The sequence below is a fragment of the Perca fluviatilis genome, chromosome 17 (genome assembly GCF_010015445.1).
Source record: "Perca fluviatilis chromosome 17, GENO_Pfluv_1.0, whole genome shotgun sequence".
NCBI classification, from domain to species: Eukaryota; Metazoa; Chordata; class Actinopteri; order Perciformes; family Percidae; genus Perca; species Perca fluviatilis.
Genome location: NC_053128.1, coordinates 5313564 through 5340055, shown reverse-complemented (window position 1 = coordinate 5340055; position 26492 = coordinate 5313564). Strand labels below are relative to the sequence as shown.

The following is a 26492-nucleotide window of genomic DNA, read 5'->3' as shown; positions in this document are numbered from 1 at the left end:
CACAGCAACTTTCTCATGTGCAGGAATGACTTGCTGCGTTTTTCCTTTAAGTGTCATGAGGCCAATTTTTCAAGTGGTGTTCAGCCTTTTTCTGAGCTCAAGTGCCCTGAGGATTTGTCTATAACCATAGACACTTGAAGTGTTTTGTTTTTGAGTATTGTTCTGGCAGTATTCATCATATAACACATCAAGTAAGTTAGTCCCTATCAGAATAGGTAGGTCACTGTTGGAGCGTAGATCAGGGACAACTAATGCTAATGTGGATACTTCAGGTGCAGTGTCAATGAAGTCTTTTGGGAAACCAATGTTAACTTCTACGTACCCTAAGTATGGAACAAACTGACCATTAGCACCCTCTACATCAAATAGATTAAAAGGCTGGATTGGCTGCTCTGATAAGTGTTCTTTGTAGAATGCAGTTGATACTGTGGTCACCTGAGATCCGGTGTCAAGGAGACAGTTACAGTTTACTCCTGACACAGTCACATTGCTGGTGCATTTCTCCCCTATTAACCCTTTTGGTATTTTAGACCGGTATTTTGTACTGTGCGAATAACTTGAAGTATTCTGTTTAGCATTTGGCTTGGGACAAGTGTGGTTAATCTTTGTTCCTGTTTGCCCCTCAACAGGAACAGAACCTAGTTTAACTCTGGCTGAGTTTGGGCTTCCCACAACCGCTGCTTCTCTTTGAGTTCTTTTCGTTTAGCCTCAACAACGACTGGGTTGGGCTCATTGCTGCAGGATGGGGCTATATGTCCATCTTCACCACAGTTAAAGCAGTACCACGGGCGAGGTCTCTTGCTGGATTTTCCCACATTCTGCTGTGGTGGTTTCTCTGCAGGCTCTTTCGGCTTAGATTTCTTTGACTTGAATGTCTTGGTGGTAGCCTTTGCTGAGGACTCATCCATCGATGCTTTCAGGGTTGCCAACTGTGCTTGAAGTTGTGCTATTTGTTTTTTCATTTTCTTTGTACATGCATCAGGGTTGTCTTCTGCAGCAGCAGCTGCTATGACTTTCTCGTCAGTGCCAAAGTCGTACACATTCAGGGAGTTAGACTGAACTGTAGTTTTGGGACACCCAAGATGCTGCTTCATGCGGCAGGACTTGGCAGTTTGCTTGTCTTCTTCAGTTCGTAGTAAGAGCAACAACTCAGGAAATGAAGGTGGATTATACTTTTTTGTTCCAGCTGGAGATTTGTGATGAAACTGTTGTTCCAGCATCCCCTGCAGAACTGTTTCAGCAGTTGGTGGTCTGAGTCTCCAGCGACAATACCCTTTCTTTTAACTACATTGCTCAATGTAGCCTGTAGTCGGTGTAAGTAAGCAGAAGGTTTTTCACCTGCGTTTTGATTGGTGTTTAGGAATGCTGCAAAGAGTTCATCATCATCATCCACAGTACCATAAGCTGAGTCAAGAACACTCAGATATTCACTGGAACTGGACTGAGGCCCTAGATGTTTCACAACATTGGCAGCTGGAGGAAGCAGGCTTTCTGAAATCTTTCTGACCACTTGTTTGTCAGAAACTGTAGTATCTGTGAGATAAAACTCTACATTGCTACGCCAGGTGTCATAATCAACTTCTAGGCTGGGACATGGAGATTTTCCAGAGAAAGGCCTCCACTTGGAAAAGCCGTGAGGTGTTGACGACATGTCATTGCTCTTTACGATGTGTTCCACCACCACTCTTTGGACTTCAGGTGTAATAAGTTGTTCAGGGGATAACTGGTAGGTTGCTCTACCACCACTAGGCGGAACCTCGTAAGCCTGTTTGAGTGGGAACAGAATGCTATCCGTATTCATTGTCACTTTGGACTGAGTAGTTGGCTCAGTTGGGGTCTGGTCAGTTACTGGGGCTGCCACTGTATTTGTATCAGGGGTATACAGTGGTGATATGTTGACCAAGTGGTCTTCATGCTCAACTGGGCGGTCCTGCTTTGCAGAGTGTTGAATTCTAGCCAACTCCTCTAGCAGTACTTTCTCAAAAATTACATCTTCTTTGCTACATCTTTTAACTTAGAAAGGTAGGACTGGGTTAAGCTTGATCCTACATTAGCAGTATAAATACTAGACAAAAGCTGGATGTGATGAGTAATGTTAGGATCAGAAGAGGGCCTGTGACATGGTAAGTCACTCTGGAGTGTTTGAATAGCTGTGCCAAATTGAAACTCAACAACAGCTGTGTTCTTGAAATCAGCATCAGAACTTTCTATCTTAACTACTCTTTCTATGGACCCATATTTCTTCAAAAAGTCGACCACCTCATCATCTACATCAGTACCAGAAAGACCACTGACTAGGACTGAATTGGGCACCTTAATCTTCTTAGACTGAATAATATCCATGTTGCAGTAAGTGAAATTGCAAAACAACACAAAAAATAAAACATCAATTTACAGTCTGAGAGATTATGATGAATTGTGAACAAATGTGCCAAAGCTGTTCTGTATTACGTATAGATATAACCGCAAACTGCTCCTGGCTGGCTTGCCAGCTTTATGTAGCACCTCTAACTGGAATTAGAATGATAGCTATATATCTATTACCTAGGCTCTGAGCAGTAATTGACAAGACTCACAAGGAGACTTCTTTTTTCTAAACAGAACAGCTGGCAGGTTTATTACACAATCACAGTGTAACACACTATTCACAGAATTTTACCTTACATTAGAAAATACCCCAAAATAAAATAGAGCTCTTTCATTAAAAAAATTAGGAAAACAAAATAAATAGTCCTTGGTAAAATAGAAAGTCACTCTACCCGGGTAGTAAACCAAAAAACCTTCAAGTTTCCTTATCTGGAATCCATGGAATCCAATATCCGAGATCTGGATACGAATCAGTTCAGTCACTCCGCAGAAGAGAATCCGACACAGCTGGCCACACTGCGTCCAACGTTCCTTCTGTGGAATATCACTCACTGGGACAGGCTCGCCATCGTACTCGGTGTGGTTTGGAACCAAACGGAGGTTTCGGCAGGAAAACACAGTGAAGAACAACAGAAAAGCGTCCCCACAATGCAGTCCTTGGGTTACTAGTACAAAATAATCGTATCCACACAACTCCTGATTAGAATTGACTAGATATCTTAATGTTTTTTTTTTTATTTATTTCCACCAGATGAACTAGAGCTTTCTTCTAATGCAACTCGCTACAAATGGAAAATTCCTAATGACGAACGTCAAAACAGCGCTAGCGCGCCCTCTACTGGCATCATGTAATTTGACACTTGACTAGTTAACCCTTTAGTGACAGCATATTCTATATGGGTTACATGTTCATTTCATTTATAAAAGAAAATTGCTTTGTTTTGCAAAGTTGCCGTACCGGCGGAGATGCCGTGTTATGCCAGCCTGAGGTGCCGTACCGGCGGAGATGCTGTGTTATGCCGGCCTGAGTTGCCGTACCAGCGGAGATGCCGTGTTATGCCGGCCTGAGTTGCCGTACCGGTGGAGATGCCGTGTTATACCGGCCTGAGTTGCCGATGCTGGCCTGAGTTGCCAATGCTGGCTTGAGCTGCCGATATCGGCATGAGTCGCTGATGACCGAAATACGGAAGTATTTCGCAGGCCGTTTTCATTTGCTTTTCTATTTACAGATCATTGCTGCAGTTAGGTAACTATGTTTTCTTTCTTTCTTCTATCACTAATTCTCGTAACTTTTTTGGGGGATTGTCTTGGCTTCCTTACCCCTTTAAAAATTATTTTTACAATTGGAGTCTAAGCTCCAAAGACTGTACATTTTATTATGCTTATGTACAATAAAGTCTCTCCTGATTGAAATATATGTGCATCAATTTGTCATTTTTGTTGGAAGGTGTACAAATTACCTTCCAATTAGATTGTACAGTGTGAATGTGTATAAATTACCTTCTAATAAGATCTAACAGTGGGAAATAAGTTTTATATTTACTAGATTTTGACGTGACTGGGAAATGAAGATGCTTATGAACTGCAGCTTCTACAGCCCATGGTCAGACACTAACATTAAATGTTCTAAAGTGTTGTATGTGCCATACAACCAATCAGGACAAGGATCAGTGTACATTTCAATCTCACCAATGCTGTTGTGTTGTGGTGAATTGCTGTCGTGTCAGGTGTGAAACTCCTCTGGACCACAACCACACATCCGAACCTTGGTTCGACGACGTTGTGTTACAAGAGAAGTGTAACTCAGTGCTTAGCAGAGGTCCGTTGGAAAAAACTCTGAAACCAGAGAGAGGATCCAAGAGGACGGGGGAAGCCCGTCTACAAACCAAACCAATCAATTACAATTATCGGGAGACGCTCACATATGTGATAACGTAGTTATGTCATGTAAAGTTCTTTAGTGCACTTGCATAACTGCAATGTGAAACCAAAACTAACCCCATCAAATGTATCGATGTAACAAAAACATTCTTTGTCCGGACTTTTAGGTGTGAAAAGACCATTAGTCACTCACTACGTTTACAAGCAGCCAATAACCCGTTCAAAACCAGAATATTAGCAATAACCCGGTCGCGCACGGCCATGTAAACACCGGCAAAAACATGAATATGCTCATATTCGTTTTTAAAAACCGAAAATGATCCCTGGATTACCCCTTTTCTAACCCGAAATTTTGGTCATGTAAACGCGTATCGGCATATCCCACATCAAAAGGAACATTGACTTGTGTTCTGCGCATGTTCTATTCGCAAGGAATCTTGGTCTTTTGAGTAGAGGAACTTCTTGTATGCGCCAGAAAACCTGCACGCAGTATACCGGAAGTAAACAAGAAGTAGAGGTAAACATGGCAAGACGCAGCACAGCACCACACTTTTGGAGCGAGGAGGAAACCAATTTCTTTATTAGTGTGGTGAAAACCATGAATATAATGTCTTTTGTTGACGGCAGAAAGTACCGAGATAGTGAGATTTATAAGAAGGTGACCGAAAAGTTACACGAAGCAGGGTTTGTCCGTATGTCCAGATGCTAACCGTGCATCGCCGTTTACATCGGGATATTGCTATTTGATTACAAATTCCATGTATACAGGAGTAACTCTCTCTGCTCACGCATGTAAACGGGTTATTCCGAATGTTTCAGAAACCCGAATAGTGACCTTAACCCGACCATAACCCAAAAATTGACAGCTTGTAAACGTAGTCACTGCTCTGAATTAGCAAGATACTAGCAGAGCATTAATCCTCCATTCGTCATTTTTACTTTTAAAATGTGTTGGACAAGAAATAAGTAAATGTAGCCAAGTAACCCTGAACTGTGAAAAATAAATGACTAAATCTTCAGTTGGTTCCATACCCAGTAGCATTTATTATATTGCACAACATTGTAAAACTGTAGCTTGAATTTTTATTGTACGTTCATGGTCTTTTGTGAGTCAGACATGTGGACACATATTCTACAGCATATCTCTAAAGCCAGCATGGTCTTGCACCATACTGCTATAGACTGATTTGTACACCTTCAAAACATCCAATGCTGAAGGGCGGAGCTTGGGGTCTTCTTTCTTACACTCCTTGTGGATCTGAAAAAGATGAAAGTGGACTACATCCCCTCCAGGTACCTTTCCCATCAGGAACCATGCCACGTCTGGGATCTTCCAGATGTCTGTCTTTTCATCATACTCAGGCATGAGATCGTCTGAAAATCGCTTCCCTTCGTTTCTGAATGGCCAAAGCTGCTCTGGGGCAACAAAGTCCCCAGTGAGCTCCCGGTGACCACATTTAACCAACAAGCCTCTGGATGGGTCTGCCTCAGGTAGCGCATCAAGATCGTTCACTACCAGATGAAAGTCACTTGTCAGCAGAAACTGGGAGAGAGTTTTCTCCAGGCTGTTGGAATCACACATAACCCGCCGTCCAGCTGGGCTGTTATGGAGATAATGGAGGATGAAGACATAATCTGTAGCAAGCCTCAGCCGGGTCTGCCACTTGTTGTGTTGCTGGTACTGCTCTTGTGCAAGAACACCATCCAAGTTAAGCAGTGGTCCAAGTGGGTGGTGCTCCGTGACCAGGGTGTGGTCTTCAAGGCAAAACCCCACTAACTGCACCACCTGTGGGCCCTGCAGGGCCTGTAACATGGACAATCCATGGCGAAAATCCTCCAGGTAATCCAGAGAGGATAGTTTGGACAGAGCCACCTTCTGACCCCTCCACTCTGCCAGATAGACCTGGGGAAAGAAAAGTGGGTGCTGAGGTCAGTTAGTCAAGCTGCACAGAGGCAATACTGACCACTACAATGACAAAGGGCCTGATGAACATTTTTGTATTTTATCCTAAACTGAGCAGTTGTCTACCAATTCGAAAGATCATGGTTTGATCCCTGGCCCCTGCAGTCTACGGGCCCTATCTTGCCCTCAGCGCAATTGCCTTTGTACACCGATGCATGTATCATTCCTATTTTGCACCCCACACACAGCGGACTTTTCCCTCCACAGACGCACGTCGGTAAATTAGGGAATATATTTGCGCTCCTGGGGCGCGGTTCAGCGAAAAGAGGAAGCGTGTTCCGGCGCAAACGTTACGTGGTGCTATTTTGCAGGTTCAGAAAACAATTAGAAAAACCTGGTCTAAAGTCAGTGCCGCTAGTCTAAAGTCAGTAGTGCGTTATTCAGATGCTATTTTAGAGACTAATGCTTGGCCATAATGTAGCGTGTGCACAACGCGCATACACTTATCTCATCTACAGCAGTTCACATTTTTGAAAACCATACATAATTACAAAGAAAAATATTACTGAAAATGCGCTTCATGTGTTTGGATAGATCAGGAGGCATTTTACAGTACAATCCTCAAAAAGTCGCAGCATTCTTTGTGGCTTGTTGTGTTTTACACATTTCCATGAATCATGGATGTGTTGATGACATAAATGAGGAAATATTAGAGTACTTAAGGAGACGTGATGTTGAACTACGGTGGGATTGGACACTCCGTTGGAAGCTGGTCCGGGAGAGGCAATGCGCGATGCGCTCCTGATGGAGCGGGTGGACGGAGATTGAGTTGGGGGAGGAGGAAGGGGCACAACAGGTGCAGGTGGTGTGTTTGGAGGCCCACGCTGCATGGCTGCAGCAATCCTCTCCAAACTTGAGGAGACGCGCCAGAGAGGCCGCAGCAACATCGCCACCGGGCTAAGACGGGCATTTATTACTTTGCCGCGTCCCGGACAGCTCCCGCTGGTGTGCGCCAGGCAAATCCGCCGTCATAATAGCAATCCGCCACGGAACAATACACCTGCTCTTAAAGGGAATGTGAGATGACGCTCTGATTGGTTATTTTCACGTTAAGCCCAAACCACACCTAGCTACTTCAGACCAACCCATTTAAGATTTGTGTCGGGCGCAAGAGTCATTTATCCCGCCGGTATAATAGCAAGAGCGCCCGAGATCCGCCCACAAAGTTACTTGCGTTTTGCGTTTCACACTTGCGTTTCAGATCGTTAAAATAGGGCCCTACATGTTAAAGTGTCCTTGGGCAAGACAGTGAACTCTGAATTTCTCCCACAGTCGATGTGTGAATGTGCGTGAATGTTTATCTGATGAGCAGGTTTATGGAAGTAAATCTGATTCATCAGATTTTGAAATTAAAAAGCCATTGTATTTCTAGCACTGAATATTTATGCATTGAAATTATGTATCTGAATTTTTTGCCTCCAAATTTTACTATAAAAATTCAATATACCAAATTCTGATGCAAATTCAGTGTTTACATCCGGTAACCCAAAGGAAAGCAATCGATTCTAGAATCTAGATCGGTAGTTTGCCATAGTAGCTGCAGCCAACAACTATTGCTATTTCATCACGAAATTCACTTTTGAGACTTTTTTTATGCGAGAAATCAACGGTGTAGAGTTTGAATATGGGCAGTTTTGCTAAAAACTGATGGCCAATTGCACATTTGCTCTGATGTTGTCGGACTTGAGAAGCTCCAGTCTGACGTCACAGCCAGCTGGTGGCGCCCAGGATTGCTTGCTCGCTGGCCGGCCAGTGATACTCACAGACCCCGCTGGAGAGCTGGAAGCCTCTCTGAGCACTGGTCTGTCCTACAGGTGTACATTAGTGTTATGTGGAAATATATTTTACTATATAGCCTAGATGTACACTTATAGCCTACATGCCCAGAGATAACAGATAGGAATTATCATTGTGGTAGCCTATATCTGGTGCAATACATTTATTGTCAAGGTTTTAAGCCAATTAATGACAATTTTAAGCTTTGTTCTCCCCTTGAGTCTAAATAACATATGCCATTATTTATTATTTACACATAGGCTATGTTAAAGAGTGACCTATCTCTCTACCCTTTGAGACGCTGCTCTCCTACTCCTCTGACTCCTTCTCTGGCTGCCCAGTGAGCTCGTAAATGTTACACCCGCAATTGCTTGTGGAGCTTTTTAACTCTGAAGTGGAGATAATCACAGGTTACTGTTTATCTTATAATGGATAATTGTGTTTTGTTATTTAAACAAACGATTGAGGAAATAAACTTGTCCATGAGTCTATTGAGAGACTTCAAGCTGACAGCGGGGTCTGTGAGCAATACTGTCCAGCCAGTGAGCGAGCGATCCCGGCTGCCGCCAGCTGGCTGTCACATACATTTTTGTAAAAATGCCCATTTTCGAACTCTGCAGATTTGATTTCTCGCATAAAAAAAAAAAGTCTTCACAAATTTAGGGGTGAAATAGCAGACGAAAATTGTAAAAGGTTTCCAGTTGTTAGCTGCTGCTACTATGACAAACTCCCAACCTAGATTCTAGAATGAATTGCTTTTTCTTGGGTTCCCGGATGTTAAAACTGAATTTTAAACATTACATTTTGCAGCTGAATTTGGCCTGTTGAATTTGAGCAAGTTGAATTTGAAGAGTAAAATTTAGATACATAATTTCAATGCATAAATATTTAGTGCTAGAAATTCAATGACTTTTTAATTTCAAAATCCAATGAAACAGATATACTTCCATACAGGTTGCACCTTGTACGGCAGCCTTGGCCACAAATGTATGTAGTGAGTAAAAAGTTCTTTTAAGTAGTCATTAAGACAAAAAAGAGGTGATGTTAAGGTATCATTCTGCTTAAAACAAGGTGCACAAATTAATTCAACAATCGTGCCCACTTCAATCAGTGATTGGTCACGTACTGTGGAGGTGGAGGTGGAGGTGAGAAAATAGGTTGTTTTGTACCTCTCTCTATTTCTGACACTTGCCACATGAAACAACTAAGTTTAACATATTGGGCCCTATCTTGCACTCGGCGCAATTGCCTTTGTACACCGACGCATGTATCATTCATTATTTCATTATTTTGCACCCAACGCACAGCGGACTTTTCCCTCCACAGACGCACGTCGGTAAATTAGGGAATGTATTTGTGCTACTGGGGGCGGTTCAGCGAAAAGAGGAGGCGTGTTCCGGTGCAAACGTTACTTTGTGCTATTCTGCAGTTTCAGAAAACAATTCTGCCACTGACCAGGAAAAACCTGGTCTAAAGTCAGTGGCGCTAGTCTAAAGTCAGTAGCGCGTTATTCAGATGCTATTTTAGGGGCGCATGCTTGGCCATAATGTAGCGTGTGCACAACGCGCATACACTTCTCTCATCTAAATGGATGCAGCAGTTCCCATTTTTACAAACCATACATAATTACAAAGGAAAATATTACTGAAAATGCGCTTCAGGTGTTTGGATAGGTCAGATAGGTCTTCGCAGCATTCTTTGTGGCTTGTTGTGTTTTACACATTTCCATGAATCATGGATGTGTTGATGACATAAATGAGGAAATATTAGAGGACTTAAGGAGACGTGATGTGCTTTTGGAGTGTGAGAATTTTACAAACTTCTAAACTAACTACTACATTTTATAAGTTGCCATGCCAAAATTTGAACACTCACAAAACAAAATCTTGTTGAACCTTTCAGTAAATTGGCAGCCGTAATGCACATCACGCCGATACGGTGAACTAAATCACTACGTTAACTTTTATTTATTCTTGTTGACTTCCCTACGTACAGCAAATGTACGACATTGTTTCATCTATACCTAAGAAAAAATTGGTGAATATGACAAGTTGTCTTAAGTCACTGGTACAAAGTACTTAGAATCTGTTTGTACAAGTGGTTCCTGCATAAGGCCCAATGGCTGGTTAAAAGGTGCAATATGTATTATATTTACTGTATTAAATCTAAAAACGACCACAATATGTCATCAAATATTAAAAGGGTGATAGAATGATTATATAGGGTATTTTACACTGTTCCTTAAGGTCTCCTAATGGGGTATGTAACATTGGTTGGGCTGAAAATTGCTTGAATGCTATTTTATTAGGCCCTTAACTACCCTGTGAATATGGCTCTATTTGGAACAAGAGCTTTTCTTCCAAATATGGTATGCTAATGAATAACCACGGATAGTTAGCTTCCTTTTTGCCTTAATTCAAGTATATTTACAGTTTGAATTTCATCACGCCACTTACACAACATCTAACCATATGTCTTATAAACCTAACAACGATGTCCGATTTCAAGTTAATATTTGTGAAGACTAGCTAGCTGTTTCGTTAGCTGTGACTGTCCCTTCAATCCTAGTTACAAACCACGGTTAGTTAGCCTCCTTTTCGCCTTAATTCGAGTATATTTACAATTTGAATTTCGTCACGCCACTTACACAACATCTAACTATATGTCTTATAAAGCTAACAACGGTGTCCGATTTCAATTTAATGAATTTTTGTGAATTCCAGAGGAATTCTAAGAGGAGGCTAGCTAGCACTCATTGATAGAGCTCGATCCAGCTGCAGACTCTATCAATGAGACTCACGGACAAGCGGCGTTTATTTCCCCAATCGTTTGTTTAAATAACTCAACACATTGTAATTACACACATTAAAAGAGTAACTGGAACCTGTGGTAAGAGAATGCTGGCGTAACAAGCTCGCTGACCGCGCTTTCACTCACATACACCGGGCATTTAGCTAGCAGGAAGAGGGGAGGCCCTAGAGCTCTGTCAGAGCAGCGGCGTTTCGTAGCCCAAAACGGTGACTTTGCGCGGGTATGGAGTGCTGTGGGTTGCCAGCCGTGACTGAGCTCCATCTACCTCACAGCAGGCCAGGGTCTGTGAAGGAAGGCAGCACCAGCCTCTGAACTCCGACACACAGTCGGACAAAATTTGCAATTAGATATCAATTTTCTTAAAACGGCCCATATTTGACCTCTACATAGTTGATTTATCGCATAAAAAAGTCTCAGAAGTGAATTTAATGGTAAAATAGCATATGAACAATGTATACAATTTCTGAGATCTGCACGACCTAGATTCAGAAGACTAACTGATCTCAGGTCAGTTGTGTAGCCTATGCAAATGTTGGGGCGTGACAAAGAGAGAGACTAGAGCCGCAATAGTTGACGTCAACTATGAGGCTTGTTGAGATTCGCCCGTTTTCAGCAAGGGGGTACGCTTCGCTTCAGAACTCGAACCTCCGATGGCGCCATTTTGTTGCTACAAAGGTATCATCTCCTGTTAGCATTCCACTGACCACCATTTTTTTTTTACGTCACTTGACTGCGAATAACTTTACATCTGAAGCATTTAAAGACTCTATTTGTCCATTGTTTAGTTCTAAAGAAACACGACAATGTATAAAAGGCTCCATTACCTTGTACCTCACGTTATGGCTCCGTAGCAGACGTTTTTGTAAAAATAGGCTAACGATTGTGTCATAACCAAGTGACTTACTGTCGCACAGTAGAGGAATTACCGTATAGTACAGGAGAAGCTCGCAAGCAGTTTCGACTTACATTAGCTGTTTAGGTTTAATTACGAATGTTAACTAGCATGTTAGTTAGCAATAATTAGCCTGTGCTTATGTTATCTCCTTACATATACCTACACTCTCCGTCTCTGTAAGATTGGGAATGATTGAGATTTCTCTTGGCACAGCTACCAGAAGACTTACAACTTTCAGACACGTTGCTCACGTCACATTTACATTGTCTCCGTCAGTTGGAGGCTGCGCAGTAAAGCAAGAGATCACCGGAAAAGTGCTTCTAATATCCTTCACTGGTCTCCGTCCAGAGCAACGGGATCTATTGGTCCATTATATATATGTCAATGGTTTTCAGAGGCAGTTTCAAATAGTGAGATTTGCAGAGAAAAGAGGTGTCAATGGGATTTAGACGTTCTATGTATGTCCTAGTTACCCACTAAAGGTAAAATCAGTTTTGCATTCTATCACCCCTTTAAACAAACATGCTAAATTGAAATACTAGCTTTTCTGACAACAATGCTAATGCCGGTATTTTCTCCTTTGAAATTTCCTTTCAGTGATGGAATGTCTGTTTTTGTTTTGGCCTGTGTGTTGGTATCAACTGCCCATTTTGACAGTCGGGCTGGTTTGCCAGATATACCAGTAAAAACGCAAACCCAGCACGCTACAGCTTTAGTACAACCATGGAAACAGCAAACAAACAAATAGATTTTACCCAACCTAAAAAAAACTCAGTATGTACACACTCACTTTGAAATATATAGAGTACTCGAGTTGGTTACTCGCAAAAACAATTGAGACACTAAAGGAGAAAAATGTGTCTGTCAGTCGGGTAGAGAGGACCGTGACTTTGCAGTGTGTTAAAGTGATGGTTCGGAGTAATTTCACCCTAGGGTCTTTTGCACCATGACCTCGAGCCAAACACGCCCACAGAAGCTTTTTTCACCTGGGTCGAACATTGGGAGAGTTAGCGTAGCGTTATCAGCTGAATAGCTTAGCGCAGGGGCTAATGGATCCAGTAATGTATCTCGTGAATGACCCCACTAAAAATGCCCGAAATGATACCAAACTTCTACACTAGTACAAATAGGTTATGTACTCATAAAACAATGGATTGGAAAGTTTGTAAGTACAACAGAAGTTTATGAACACTTGCCTGCACTATTCTCTGCTGCTGCTGCTGCTACCTGCAAGTTAGACGAGTGCTTAGGGCCATCTACAAATTACAACACCGAAAAGAGATGCAACAAAAATATTTATTAATTTAATGATTAAATAAGGTAATGTCTCCAAACTTACCTAAATTATAACTTGTCTCCTGCTAGTTATACTACAGCACTTACTTTAAAAAAACGTTAAATTAATAAATATTTTTGTTAACAATCGCTTAATACTTTAAGCGATTGTTGCCGTAATTCTAAGCTGAGAAAGTGTGGCTATCAGTCGGGTGGAGAGGACGGCGAGGAAGTGGTGCTTTTAGCGGTTCCTACCATAATTTTAAGCAGTGAAGTGTGTCTGTCAGTTGGGTAGAGAGGTCTGCGAGGTGGTGGTGTGTATAGCAGTTCTTGTCGTAATTTTAAGCCGAGAAAGTGTGTCTGTCAGTTGGGTACAGAGCTCCGCATGAGCATGGGCTTTCATGACTCAACAAGCCAGCATCTAACGTTAGCTACTCCGCTGCACTGTAGAGTAATGTCTGGCTATGTGAGACTAGCGTCTAGCAACATTGTTGGATGCTGCAATCTCAACCTGGCAACCCCGTGAACTTCGAGTCTGGGGAGGAGGGGCCGGGGGAGACAACTCTCTCCAGTATTTTGAATTTGGACTGTAGTAACTATTTTAAATGATAGCTGTCAGTACTACATATTGCACCTTTAATGTTTTATCCGGTTTTGAAAAACCTGTAGGAGTTGTATGCATGCCAAGTATGCACAACTCTGTACGGGAGCAGGGCTTTTGGAATGAACAGTCTGTGGACGGTCATTGTTTCACTCGACCAGAGTTCCTTTAAGTTTTGTTAAGAGTTGGGTGTTTTGATTGGCTCATTTACTTACTACTCATTCACTACTACTCATGCTGGAGTTTGGTGCTACTTTGCTCAGTTAAATAATTAATTATTAAGTTATTAAATCCTAGCATTTGCCTTCTTTGAAGATCAACTACAAAATAACTTGTGTATGCGCATTGTTTACTGTCTGGGTGCTGCACTGGACCATCTACCTTCTTAACAGCTCCCTGGCCAATCAGCTTCAGCTTGTGTACTTCAGCATTTATCTGTGAACACTGGAGCCAGGGGTTGCAGTTTTTCATGGTTGCCATTTTAAAGTGTTGAGGCACACAGCCTACATGAGAGGACACCAGCTGCTCATCAGTCTGATACAAAGAGTCCAGATACAGGTAGATCAAGGCATTGCTGAGGAGCAAAGCAGCAAGGCACACCGCAACCACTGGAACACCATGGGAGATTGAAATGTTACTCCTCCGACCCATGGTGCCCTGCATCTGAAATAGACAAGAAAGGTGGGAGAGGATAATATAGGTACACTAGCTACAACTCAAAACATTAAGGAATAACTTGGCAGGCTGAAAAGCAGTGTATTCACCTCTGATCACACAGAACTTCAGGGGTGGTTGTGGTCAGAAATGTGCTCTGTTGTAGCTGCAACCACACCCAACAATGTTACAGAGTCCTAGAGTCCACATCGCGTCAAATTAAACCAGTGGATGTCAGCAAATAAAAGATTTTAAGAGGGTGTTAAGTTTTATTAAATCACGTCATTAATTAATACTGGAGAACAGGGGTTTTAAACAATTTGCTGGTAATCAGCTGGTAAATATACCAATGATTTTCAGCATAGAATAATTCATGATTTGGTACATTTGGTTGTGCATGCAGTGACTGGTGTTAAATATCTTGTTTTTGCTCACTACCAGTGATTTACAATATCAACTTGCAACAGTGATGTAAGAGGGTTCTCCAGGGTAAGTGGTAGGGGTGGTACGGTTCACAAAACCCACGGTTCGGTTCGTATCACGGTTTTAGGGTCACGGTTTTCGGTTCAGTACGGTTCTTATTTTTTCTTTATCACTCCAGAATATACTTCAGCATATAGCTAAAATCAGCATATTGAATGCATGTTGCACAAAACGTGCACACAGTGGCAGTTCTATATTGTTTTATTTCATCATAAGTAACGTGAAATCCAAAATGTTCCCACACACCAGACTATAAACGACGCTGGCGCATCCTCCAGCTCTGGGCAGCCTCTCTCCCACTTGACATTTCTGCAGGTGACGTGACGTGACCTGCAGCGGCGCCCCACTCCACTTGAGGAGCGCGGTCGGAACGGTGTCTCTCAAAATCTGATGAAAATCTTTTAAACTGACCTTTGTCGATCTGAAATGAAGACAGATTCAGCAACTGCCGCGCCTATTTCTCCGCTTAAAATGTTTTCAGAAACACGTTTCGGTAAACTATTTTAGTACAATATGAGATCGTATTCTGAACGAGCCGCCATGACAGTCTGGCTTTGAAATTTGGGACCAGCCAGACCCATGTGACGCAATCGTCCAATCAGCTGCCATGGGTTGCGTTTGTCACGCCCATCCCGCTCGTCATTTCCAGTAACTGTTTTAACATAGGTGTCGAAAGTGGGCACTACGGCAGTAAGAGGTTAGTGCACATTAACAGTGTACTGACGAACCGTGCGGTACACACACGCTCCGAACTGAGACTAGCGAACCGAGCGGTTTGGGTGTTTTTTCATGAACCGTACCACCCCTAGTAAGTGGGTAAGTCTGTGTTAATGCACCAGTGTAATCCCATCAGAACTGCTTGTCAGATGGTCAAATAGCTTAGGAAACCTCCCACAAAAAGCTTTCTGATGGGTCAATTTCTGTAACTTTATGAAACCGGCAATTCACACCCACTTTACACCGTGATTTGTCATTTTTGTGGAGATGAGAACTTCTCTCTATAGCTCTCTTTTTTTCCCCCCATTCTTCACACAACCATTTCTGGCACTTAATATGTGCACCATTATCCCCATATTTGAACATTAAGACCAATGCAAAAATCAGAACAAGAACATATTACATTTAATTTGATATTAAATTTTAGAACAGTATCATTTTCAGAGCAGGCTCATGATTTTCACTGAAAAGTATTTTGCATGTACTTTGGGGATAACATCACCAACATCAATCGTAGTCTGACCATATTCACTGGTAAAATCTAATTGTTTAACAGTGATGATGGTAGAAGTAGTGGAAACATTCTGGAGAATGTAAAACAAAATAACATCAGTAACAATGCATAAACACAAATAAAATGTGACTTATGCATCAATCTATTGCCCCTAGTGGTGCACGATATATCGGCCGCCGATATAATATCGGCCGATATGGTAATTTTTTTACACATCGGTATCGTTCCGATGTCAAAATAGGGCCGATGAATAGGGCCGATGTGAATCATTCCTGTGTATTTGACGTGTGTGTGAGAATTTAGATCTAAATCTGACCTGTGGAGGGCAGTAATACGCTTAACAGTGTCTATAGGCCTACTGCCGAAATCAGAAGAAGAAGAAGCAGCAGCAGCAGCGAGTCTGGGGGCGGGGATGTTGGTTTTTGCCAGACGGAATCTGCCGGCGAAGTGGGACACTGGAAAATTTAGTAGACCACCGACCAGCGGGCAGCAGCGGCGGCCGGAGAACTGGACTACATCCAACTTCAACGAAACTCCCATCCCGAGTTCAGACTGCTGTTTTTCTTGTTGTGGAAACATGTCGCCGGGTAAGAGTGGAGATGGGTTGTGTCAACACGGGCTTTAATTAGCTGCTTGTATCCAACGAAATGCTAACTGCTGGGGGAGTTTGTGACTAGTAAATGCCGACCATTATACATTTCACACAAATTTACAACTGTGTTTATAATCGGCTACATTTAGCTATTGCACACACACGTAAAGTTCAGCTAACTGGACTGTAAACACCTGTTTCGTATGTCGTTTTTATATAATTTAAATGTGTAACCATTAGAGCCACGTTGAAATGTTGTTTCGTGTATATGGTTGAAATGACAATAAAACACATTTGGGTTGAGTTGAATGCTGCCTCACTGTCGGTCTGTAAACGGTAGGCATGGCTTGGGAGTGGAGTCTAAGCAGCGAAGCAAGTGCATTCTGGGATTTAGTGTCTTTCATCCATATGAGCCAAAAACACATTTTCTGGATTATCTCGGCCTAGAAGGCACCGATTTCTATAATTTTGAGGGTTAGGCCTAACCCTAAAGTACTTGGCAGTTACTGTACTTACAGTTCAGAAGACTGTAAAAGCCAGTGTCTGTTCAGTCCAGTTTGTTCTGGCTCCATTTTCACATTTTACCTTTTTCAATACTTTTGGCTTTGGCCATTTAAGGCCTACTATTGTACTTTAAAGTTTTGAACTGTTGTACAATGTTCACAGAATACAGTGACTCAAGTGAGTTAGGTGTTTATTGTGAATACTCTTGACTGGTTGGCTTATTCATAGTGTGAATTCAGGACACACTTGTATCCTTTTTAAAAATTTATTTTTATATAAATATTTATTTTTTCTTCTGAAAATCTGATGACAATCATATTTTGCACACAGGTAAAGGTGCCCAATATCAGTGATTTCTTAAAATAAATCACAAAAGTAAAAACAATGCGTTTTGGTAAATAGTTCCTTATTTGATTATCATAAAAATGTGTTTTCTGTACAGAGATATCGACATCGGTAAATATCGGTATCGGCCATAACAGCAATATTAATATCGGTTATCGGTATCGGCCACAATTTTCACATCGGTGCATCACTAATTGCCCCAGTGCAGGCAGTGATATTACGAATCCCACTATGGCCATGCCCTTCAATAGCATTTATTGGCCAGGCGTCCATGCTTATGCAAGGTAATGTAACCCCATTTGTACTGACCAATCGGCTATCCTAACCTTAACCACTCAACGTCAAATGCCTAAACCCAACCAATCCAGCTGCTTTGTAGGGCAGGTCTTGGTGTGGCCTTAGTGGGATTCGTAAATTTGCATGCAGGCACGGACAGTTCCCAACATACCTATCTCTGTTTAGACATGAAGTTGCTATAACTTGCGCATTTTTGAAACTATCAAAATTCTTTGGATAACTTTTCGTCATGAGGGTCAATAGATACTACCTGCAGAGATTCAAGAAGATTGAAATCACGGCCTAGGACGAGTTCGAAAGAACGTAAAACACATGAAAAATGCATAAATAAAAAATGGCCGCCTTCCGGTTAGGCGGAGCTAATAAAAGGTAAATGGGAAATATGTCCGCAATGATTACAGCAATGTGTGTATTAAATCTGGTGAAGATTGGAGCAACTATGTCCAAGTTAAGGCCGTCTACGCATTAGGGGGTGCTATGGAGCCCGCTTAAAGGTATGGGCCAAATCGCTGTACAGTCTCGCAAAGCTCCCAGGTGTTTATGTTGGCGCCAATTTTTGTGAGTTTTCGTATATATTGAGGCCTTCAAAAATGTGCTCAAGAGCTAAAACCAATTAGGGTCCCATAGGCCACGCCCAGTTTGACCAATCAGTACCTTACTGTAGGTGTGGCCTCCGGATTGGCCCTAGATGGTACCCTCCAAATTTTGTAAAAATCTGATGAGCCGTTCATGAGATATACATTTTTTGTACTTGTAGCGCCCCCTAGTGGACAATGTTCATAAAATGTGTGGGGGACCTCCAGAGGGTCCACGCAAATAAGAATCTAAAGTTTCGTGTTGATAGTCTTAATTTTGGTCCCGATATGGCAAAGTTGGTGTTTTTATGGTTAGCTACACAAATTAGTTTGTGCGTAATTTGCGCAATTTTAATGGTAAAAAAATTATTTTGATAACTGGTCTGGAGATGCTGTTTACCAAGATTTCTGCAGATCGGTCGCACGGTCTAGGAGGAGTTTGACAAAGCAGGTTTTTGATAAATCGCGATTTTTCATGCAAAAAATTCTAGGCAGTTTCACAGTTCTGTCCCTAATAACAATAATCCTTACAAAAACAATAGGTTCCTTCGCACTTTCAGTGCTCGGGCCCTAATAATGAATACTGAAGTTGCACATCTGTCCGCTAGAGGGACTTCCACATTAGCCTGGCCTAGTGCTCTATATTTAGAGAGTGTGGCCAACTCAAATCATGGGCGCCATATTGGATACCAACGTCAGATGACTCTACAGTGTAACCCTATGGGCGGATATGCTATCTTGAAATAAATCGCTTATTTTCACCTTAAAGGGGTGATAGAATGATTATATAGGGTATTTTACACTGTTCCTTAAGGTCTCCTAATGGGGTATGTAACATTGGTTGGGCTGAAAATTGCCCGAATGCTATTGTATTAGGCCCTTAACTACCCTGTGAATATGGCTCTATTTGGAATAAGAGCTTTTCTTCCAAATATGGCATGCTAATGAATATTCAGAATGAGCTACGCACTGATTGGTTTGAGCAAACTACATAGAAACACATGGGAGACTCGGCAGCAGGCCTCATATTTCAGACACTGCAAAGTTATACATTGTTTTTCGGGCTATTTCGTTATTAAATTCACTTCTGAGACTTTTTTAAGCGAGAAATCAGCTATATAAAGCTCAAACATGGGCCGTTTTACGAAAATTGATGGCTAATTGCAAATTTGGTAAGACTGTGTGTCGGAGTTCAGCCGCTGGTGCTGCCTCTCCGCCCGCCGGTGCTGCCTTGCCGCCCCCGGCCTGCCTTCCTTCACAGAACTTGGCCTGATATGAGGTACTTGGAGCTCCATCACGGCTGGCAGCCCACAGCAGGGACTACCAACACCGCTGCCCTGACAGAGCTCCAGGGCCTTCAACTCCCCTCTTCCTGCTAGCTAAATGGCCCGTTGTGTGAGAGTGAGAGCGCGGTCAGCGAGCTTGTTACACCAGCAATCTCTTACCACATGTTACACACATGACACGTACACATACAAAATCTAACTAAATGTCTTATAAACCTATAAGGTTATATATTTACAGTTTGAATTTCGTCACGCCACTTACACAACAAATAACTAAATGTCTTATAAACCTAACAACGGTGTCCAATTTCAAGTTAATTAATATTTGTGAAGACTAGGTGTTTCATTAGCTGTGACTGTCCCTTCAATCCTAGCTACAAATCACGGATAGTTAGCTTCCTTTTCGCCTTAATTCGAGTATATTTACAGTTTGAATTTCGTCACGCCACTTACACAACATCTAATTATATGTCTTATAAACCTAACAACGGTGTCCGATTTCAAGTTAATATTTGTGAAGACTAGCTAGTTGTTTCGTTAGCTGCGACTGTCCCTTCAATCCTAGCTACAAATCACGGATAGTTAGCTTCCTTTTCGCCTTAATTCGAGTGTATTTACAGTTTGAATTTCGTCACGCCACGTATACATCTAACTAAATGTCTTATAAAGCTAACAACTGTGTCAGATTTCAAGTTAATGAAATTTTGTGAATTCCAGAGGAATTCTAAGAGGAGGCTAGCTAGCTAGCTCTCATTGATAGAGCTCCATCCAGCCGCAGGCTCTATCAATGAGACTCACCGACAAGCGGCGTTTATTTCCCCAATCGTTTGTTTAAATAACTCAACACATTATAATTACACACATTAAAAGAGTAACTGGAACCTGTGGTAAGAGAATGCTGGCGTAACAAGCTCGCTGACCGCGCTTTCACTCACATACACCGGGCATTTAGCTAGCAGGAAGAGGGGAGGCCCTGGAGCTCTGTCAGAGCAGCGGCGTTTTGTAGTCCATTAGCCCAAAACGGTGACTTTGCGCGGGTATCGAGTGCCGTGGGCTGACAGCCGTGACTGAGCTCCATCTACCTCACAGCAGGCCGGGGTCTGTGAAGGAAGGCAGGCCAGGTGGTGAGGCAGCTACACAGGCAGCACCAGCCTCTTAACTCTGACACACAGTCGGACAAAATTTGCAATTAGACATCAATTTTCATAAAACGGCCCATATTTGACCTCTACATAGTTGATTTCTCGCATAAAAAAGTATAAGAAGTGAATTTAATGGTAAAATAGCATATGAACAATCTATACAATTTCTGAGATCTGCACGACCTAGATTCAGAAGACTAACTGATCTCAGGTCAGTTGTGTAGCCTATGCAAATGTTGGGGCGTGACAAAGAGAAAGACTAGAGCCAAATGAGGAGGAGCCGCAATAGTTGACGTCAACTATGGGGCTCGTTGAGATTCGCCCGTTTTGAGAGGCAGTTTCAAATAGTGAGATTTGCAGAGAAAATAGGTGTCAATGGGATTTAGAGGTTCTATGTATGTCCACTAAACTGTCATTATTCAACTATGACAAGGTAAAATCAGTGTTGCATTCTATCACCCCTTTAAACCGGCATATACATATATCAACGTTTGTCAATATGTTAAAAGCCCTTACGGAAATATTCCAGTGTATATTTACCTTATCGTAAATGGACCTCTAAAAAATGCCCATGTAGTGAGTGACCATGCACGTCACCTAATAAGTCTCTTAGCAGTGTTTACCTTTCTAATGTCCGCTAGCATACAGGCTAACTATAGCTAGCTTTGCGTGTAACGTAACAAAAACCCACCAAACTCAGAGGATCGAAGCTTAATATGTCATTCAATAAAATGATGGTACAAAAGGAGCACTAACGCCACAGGTCTTATGTTGACAACGTGGACGCAGATATATGAAACTCTGAAGGCAGTCGTAATATTTAGCTACCTAGCAGGCTAGGCTAACGCTGTTGCGCTAACATTAGAAAACATCAGTGTAGCTGTCTAAACTTCTGAAAAGCTGAACAACATCCCTGTCCAAGCTGTGTTTCACTTTCCCTCCAATATTATTATGAAGATAATAAAGACACCTGGACTCGGTCGAGACCAAAAGCCATAGCAAGATCACAAGCATTTAGGTACATGGAGCGCTAGCGAAAAAGCTAACGCTAGCATAAGGTTAACTTCAAACTTCATTCATTTCTAAAGCAACTTTTTTCAGCAATGTACACATTAACGATGGTATTACTGTATTTGTCCTATGTAATTTGTTATCATATCGAAGAGAGAAATTGACATTTACCTCACACAATAATGAACAGCTCCCATACTTTTTGCTTCACGGGGGGTCCGCTTCCCCGTCTTTCATTGCAGCCAAACGCACAACAGTTGGGCATTTTTTCAGTGATCAGCTCAGAACATTCAATTCCCTAGTTGGCCACACTCTCTATATAAAGGGTGCTAGTCCAGGCTAGTGCCCTATATTTAGATGTGGTGGTCATGTGTTTCATGGACTCCATGTTTGATACCAACATTCATCTGATTCCCATTGATATAGTGCAGGGAATAGTGGAAAAATGTAATAAATCACTGAAAAAATGCCCAAGTGTTGCGTGTTTGGCTGCAATGAAAGACAGGGAAGCGGCAAAAGAGTTCACAATCCCCCCGTGAACCAAATAAGTGAAAAGTATGGGAGCTGTTCATTATTGTGTGAGGTAAATGTCACTTTCTCGCTTCGATATGATAACAAATTACATAGGACAAATACAGTAATAATATTGGAAAGGGCTGCTCGATTATGGAAAAAATATAATCACGATTATTTCAGTCAATATTGAAATCACGATAATTTAACACGATTAGTTGTTGAGTTCTGGAAAGATGTTGCAGTTATTGAACTTAAAAAAACAGTGGAAAAAGTTAAATAAATCAACAGTAAAAAGAACACAACTGTGTAATTTGCCGTAATACTTTTCCTATTTAAAACTTTATTTTTTCATTCAGAACACAAGAGAAAATAAGAGTTTACTTGCAAAACGTAATGAGCTAAATAATTGTTTTCCTCCATTATTCTGTTTTTGTGATCATTGGGAGCCAAAATCATAATCACGATTAAATTTCGATTAATTGCACAGCCCTAATATTGGAGGGAAAGTGAAACACAGCTTGGACGAGGATGTGCTTTTCACAAGTTTAGACAACTAGCTAACGCTACGCCGACGTTTGCTAATGGTAGCGCAACAGCGTTAGCCTAGCCTGCTAGGTAAATATTACGACTGCCTTCGGAGTTTCTTATATCTGCATCCACGTTGTCAACATAAGACCTGTGGCGTTAGTGCTCCTTTTGTACCATAATTTTATTGAATGAAATATTGATTTTCGCTCCTCTGAGATGGGTGGGTTTTTGTTACATTACACACAAAGCTAGTTATAGTTAGCCTGTATGCTAGTGGACATTAGAAAGGTAAACACTGCTCAGAGACTTATTAGGCGACGTGCATGGTCACTCACTAAATGGGCATTTTTTTTAGGCCCATTTATGATATAGAAGGTAAATATACACTGGAATATTTCCGTAAGGGCCTTTTACATATTAACAAACTGTTTATGGTGAAAATAAGCAATTTATTTCAAGATAGCATATTCGCCCCGTAGGGTTACACTGTAGAGTCATCTGACTTTGGTATCCAATATGGCACCTATGATTTGAGTTGGCCACACTCTCTATATAAAGGGCGCTAGCCTGGCTGTCAGTACCCGATCCGTTCCACCTGCACAATCCGTTCTGCGCATGTGCAAGATGACACGTATGCCATGACGTAGGCGCAGATGATAATGCTGCGTTCATTCCACCACCACCTTGGAATAACGGCACCGCTTCCACCTGCACGATCCATTCTGCGCATGCGCAAGATGTTCACACGCTAGCCTCCAGCTAACGTTAGTTAGCTAATAGCTAATTCGGCGGACCGCTAGGTGATTATAGCGGTCTGCCGTTAGCCTCCCCCGGGAAGCTAACGTTAGTTTAGCTAACGGTTAATTCGGCGGACCGCTAGGTGATTATAGAGGTCTGCCGTTAGCCTCCACCGGGAAGCTAACGTTAGTTTAGCTAACAGCTAATTCGGCTAACCGCTAGCTGAGACAGCATGTAAACTTTAAAAGACCCTCAAAATAAAACTTGAAAATAAACGTTAACATATATAACAGCTGTTACGTCAGTTCTACTTTACTTGTGCTCATTTAAAATACAATCACTCAATACTTGTCTTTATTGTTATTACTGTAATGTCTTAATTTAGCTGTAGCCTGCTTTTCCCATTAAGTTTGACTTAACGTTATTTTAGACTGAATCTAGCTGCAGAAACAACATAACCAGTGGGGCGGTGCCTGTTATTTCGAGGTGGCATGAACGCAGCATTATCGTCTGTGCCTACGTCATGGCATACGTGTCATCTTGCACATGCGCAGAACGGATTGTGCAGGTGGAACGGATCGGGTACTGACACTGGCCTTGAAGGGGACCTACGTCATGGCGCATTGCATTTCTAGCACGCTGCTCCGTTTACATTTTTCACCACGAACACACAACGACAAACCTAAATCAAGAGAGAACCCTGTAATGAAACATTATCTAACGTGTATTGAATCCGTTCTCTTGTAAAGGCTAACGGTGCTTTGTTAGCACGACATTGTCACTCCCCCTGTACTTAACGTTACTTGGTACGTAACGTTAGCTCCGTGATCTAAAGACCTCACAATGCCTTGTGTTGTGACTTTTTTTTTTTTACGTGTGTGTGTGTGTGTGTGTGTGTGTGTGTGTGTGTGTGTGTGTGTGTGTGTGTGTGTATATATATATATATATATATATATATATATATATATATATATACACACACACACACATATATACATATACACACATTTTTTTTTTAAAGTCACATTTGAATAATTTCAGCACACGAATAGTTGGTGACGTTAGTTTAATGTTTCGCGGATGTTACCTTCAAAGGCTTCGTGCCAGTTTAGGGTAGGTTGGAGAGCTAATTAAGACAGATGTTTTACAGTTTTGATCAACTCAAAATCACCAAAAATGACGATGCAGTTGAGAGTGCAAAGAACTGAATGCCTATCCAACGCAACTGTCACTATAGATGTAGTAAGTGACGTAAAAGTTATTTCTCTCTAAGTCAAACTTATGGAAGCAGGAGTCCCTTATTTTTCAAAAACATTCACCAGAAATAAACTTTTAAAATTACTTTTTTTCATTCTGATTGCTGTAGTAGTGCTTATTCAAAGGGCCCTAGTAATTCTCGGCAGGGATGCAGAACAACTGTTCCCATTGATGACCATTCGTCTGCGGCTGCAGGACCAGGAGCTCACACCAGTGTTTGAGTTTGACTGTTAAATTGTGTTTAAATTATTTAATGGTATTTATAAAGGAACTGGCTGGCTGTTTAGCTAGCTTGCTAATTCCACCAAGCTTCCATGATACATAAATAAGCCGGACAGAGTTGTCCCTCATCTGGCGATAGAAACCCAGTTTTCCCCGTTCTGTTCGCTCACAGCTCCACAGCCTAATGCTCAGAGCTCCACAGCCTAGTCCACAGGTACAAATTAGTTTTGCACCAAATGTATCACAAGAAGTGTTGCAAAAGTTGAGGTGCGCAGATCATAGATGTATTGGTGCAGATACGCCACTTTGTGATACAAGAGAGCACACAGGCCTATGTGAAGTTGCAGCAGATTCAAGAGGTTGTAGTCACTAAGTTGTGGTCAGTAAGTTTTGGACAAAAACAAAAACATTAATAGGAGTAAAGGTTGCATTACAAGTTTGCAGCTGTCATTGTGTTCATGTAAATATCAATCTACACATTTGTAAATATTTTTTCTGACTTCAAATTCATTGCAAATTTAACATACTTAAATTCAGATTTTTTTGTTCTGCAAGTTCTCACATCGTATTCTACAAGCTTACATTTTGCACCATATTTACCTTCACGGGGAGCTATTGAAGATAACATCATCGAAAACCGACGAATGTCAAACATTAACTAGCTTCACATCAAATACGAAGGAATAGTCTATGTAACGTTAGTAGGCGGTAAGTTTGCTTTGAATTTTCTCCCAAAAGAGCACAGTAAAAAAAAAATTGGGATCGTGTAACGACCAGTTACCAGCAACTGCAACGTGTCAAAAACAGGCAGGTTAGATGACAGACATGCACAGCAAGATCGCCTCCAGCCATTGTTAAACAACAAAGAGAAACGATAACTTAAGCTATTCAACATTATTTTGCGTCATTTAGTAACGTACCTTTCGCAACATCGGTTCGCATGGTTTTATGATTCAATAGACACGATTACAACCTGTTTAATGCCAGAACAAGCACAACACACAATGTATATTTTGGTTTACATTCCACCAGCATCTACTACCGGATCGAGAAAACACTTCCTGTCAGATTTGCAGAATAAAAGGTTCACACTGTGGAAACCCAAATCCGCCAATGTGATGAAAAATCCTGCATAATAACAGATTTTCTCGAAATAATCACGAAATAATTATGAAAATAATTATATTAATATATAATAACGAAAAACATTCTCAAAGTATCTCAAAATAATGAGAAACATGCCCAAAATAATGCTTAAGTATCTCAAAATGAGAAACTTCTTAAAATTGACATTACTTCTCTAGCTAAATAATGACTTGCTGTCTTAAAATAATGAATTAGTATCACAAAATAATGAGAACCATTCACAAAATTTGCTTAGCATTTTGTATCGTTATTTTCAGACAGTTTCACAATATTATGAAATACTTAAGTCATTATTTTGAGAAACCTTCTCATAATGTTTTGATACTATACTGTCATCATCTTAAGATACTAATGTTAAGTCATTATTTTGAGATAGTAGGTCATTATCTTGAGACA

At 41.4% G+C, this 26492-nt stretch overlaps 1 protein-coding gene across 3 annotated transcripts; it reads right to left on the bottom strand.

Annotated features, from left to right (window-relative positions):
- Positions 1 to 5263: 5263 nt before the first annotated feature.
- pomk (protein O-mannose kinase) lies at positions 5264 to 25997 on the bottom strand. 3 transcript variants are annotated; one of them, XM_039779408.1, is made up of 4 exons: positions 25871 to 25983; positions 14334 to 14420; positions 13951 to 14232; positions 5381 to 6151 (listed from the first exon to the last, which is right to left on the bottom strand). In XM_039779408.1, the coding sequence occupies exons 3-4, from the start codon at positions 14230 to 14232 to the stop codon at positions 5381 to 5383; spliced, it is 1053 nt and encodes a 350-aa protein (XP_039635342.1). In that variant the 5' UTR covers positions 14334 to 14420; positions 25871 to 25983. The 3 variants fall into 3 exon arrangements, with proteins under 3 accessions (XP_039635341.1, XP_039635342.1, XP_039635343.1); XM_039779409.1 differs by having other exon boundaries at positions 14334 to 14389; positions 25871 to 25979; XM_039779407.1 differs by lacking the exon at positions 14334 to 14420 and having other exon boundaries at positions 5264 to 6151; positions 25871 to 25997.
- Positions 25998 to 26492: the final 495 nt, after the last annotated feature.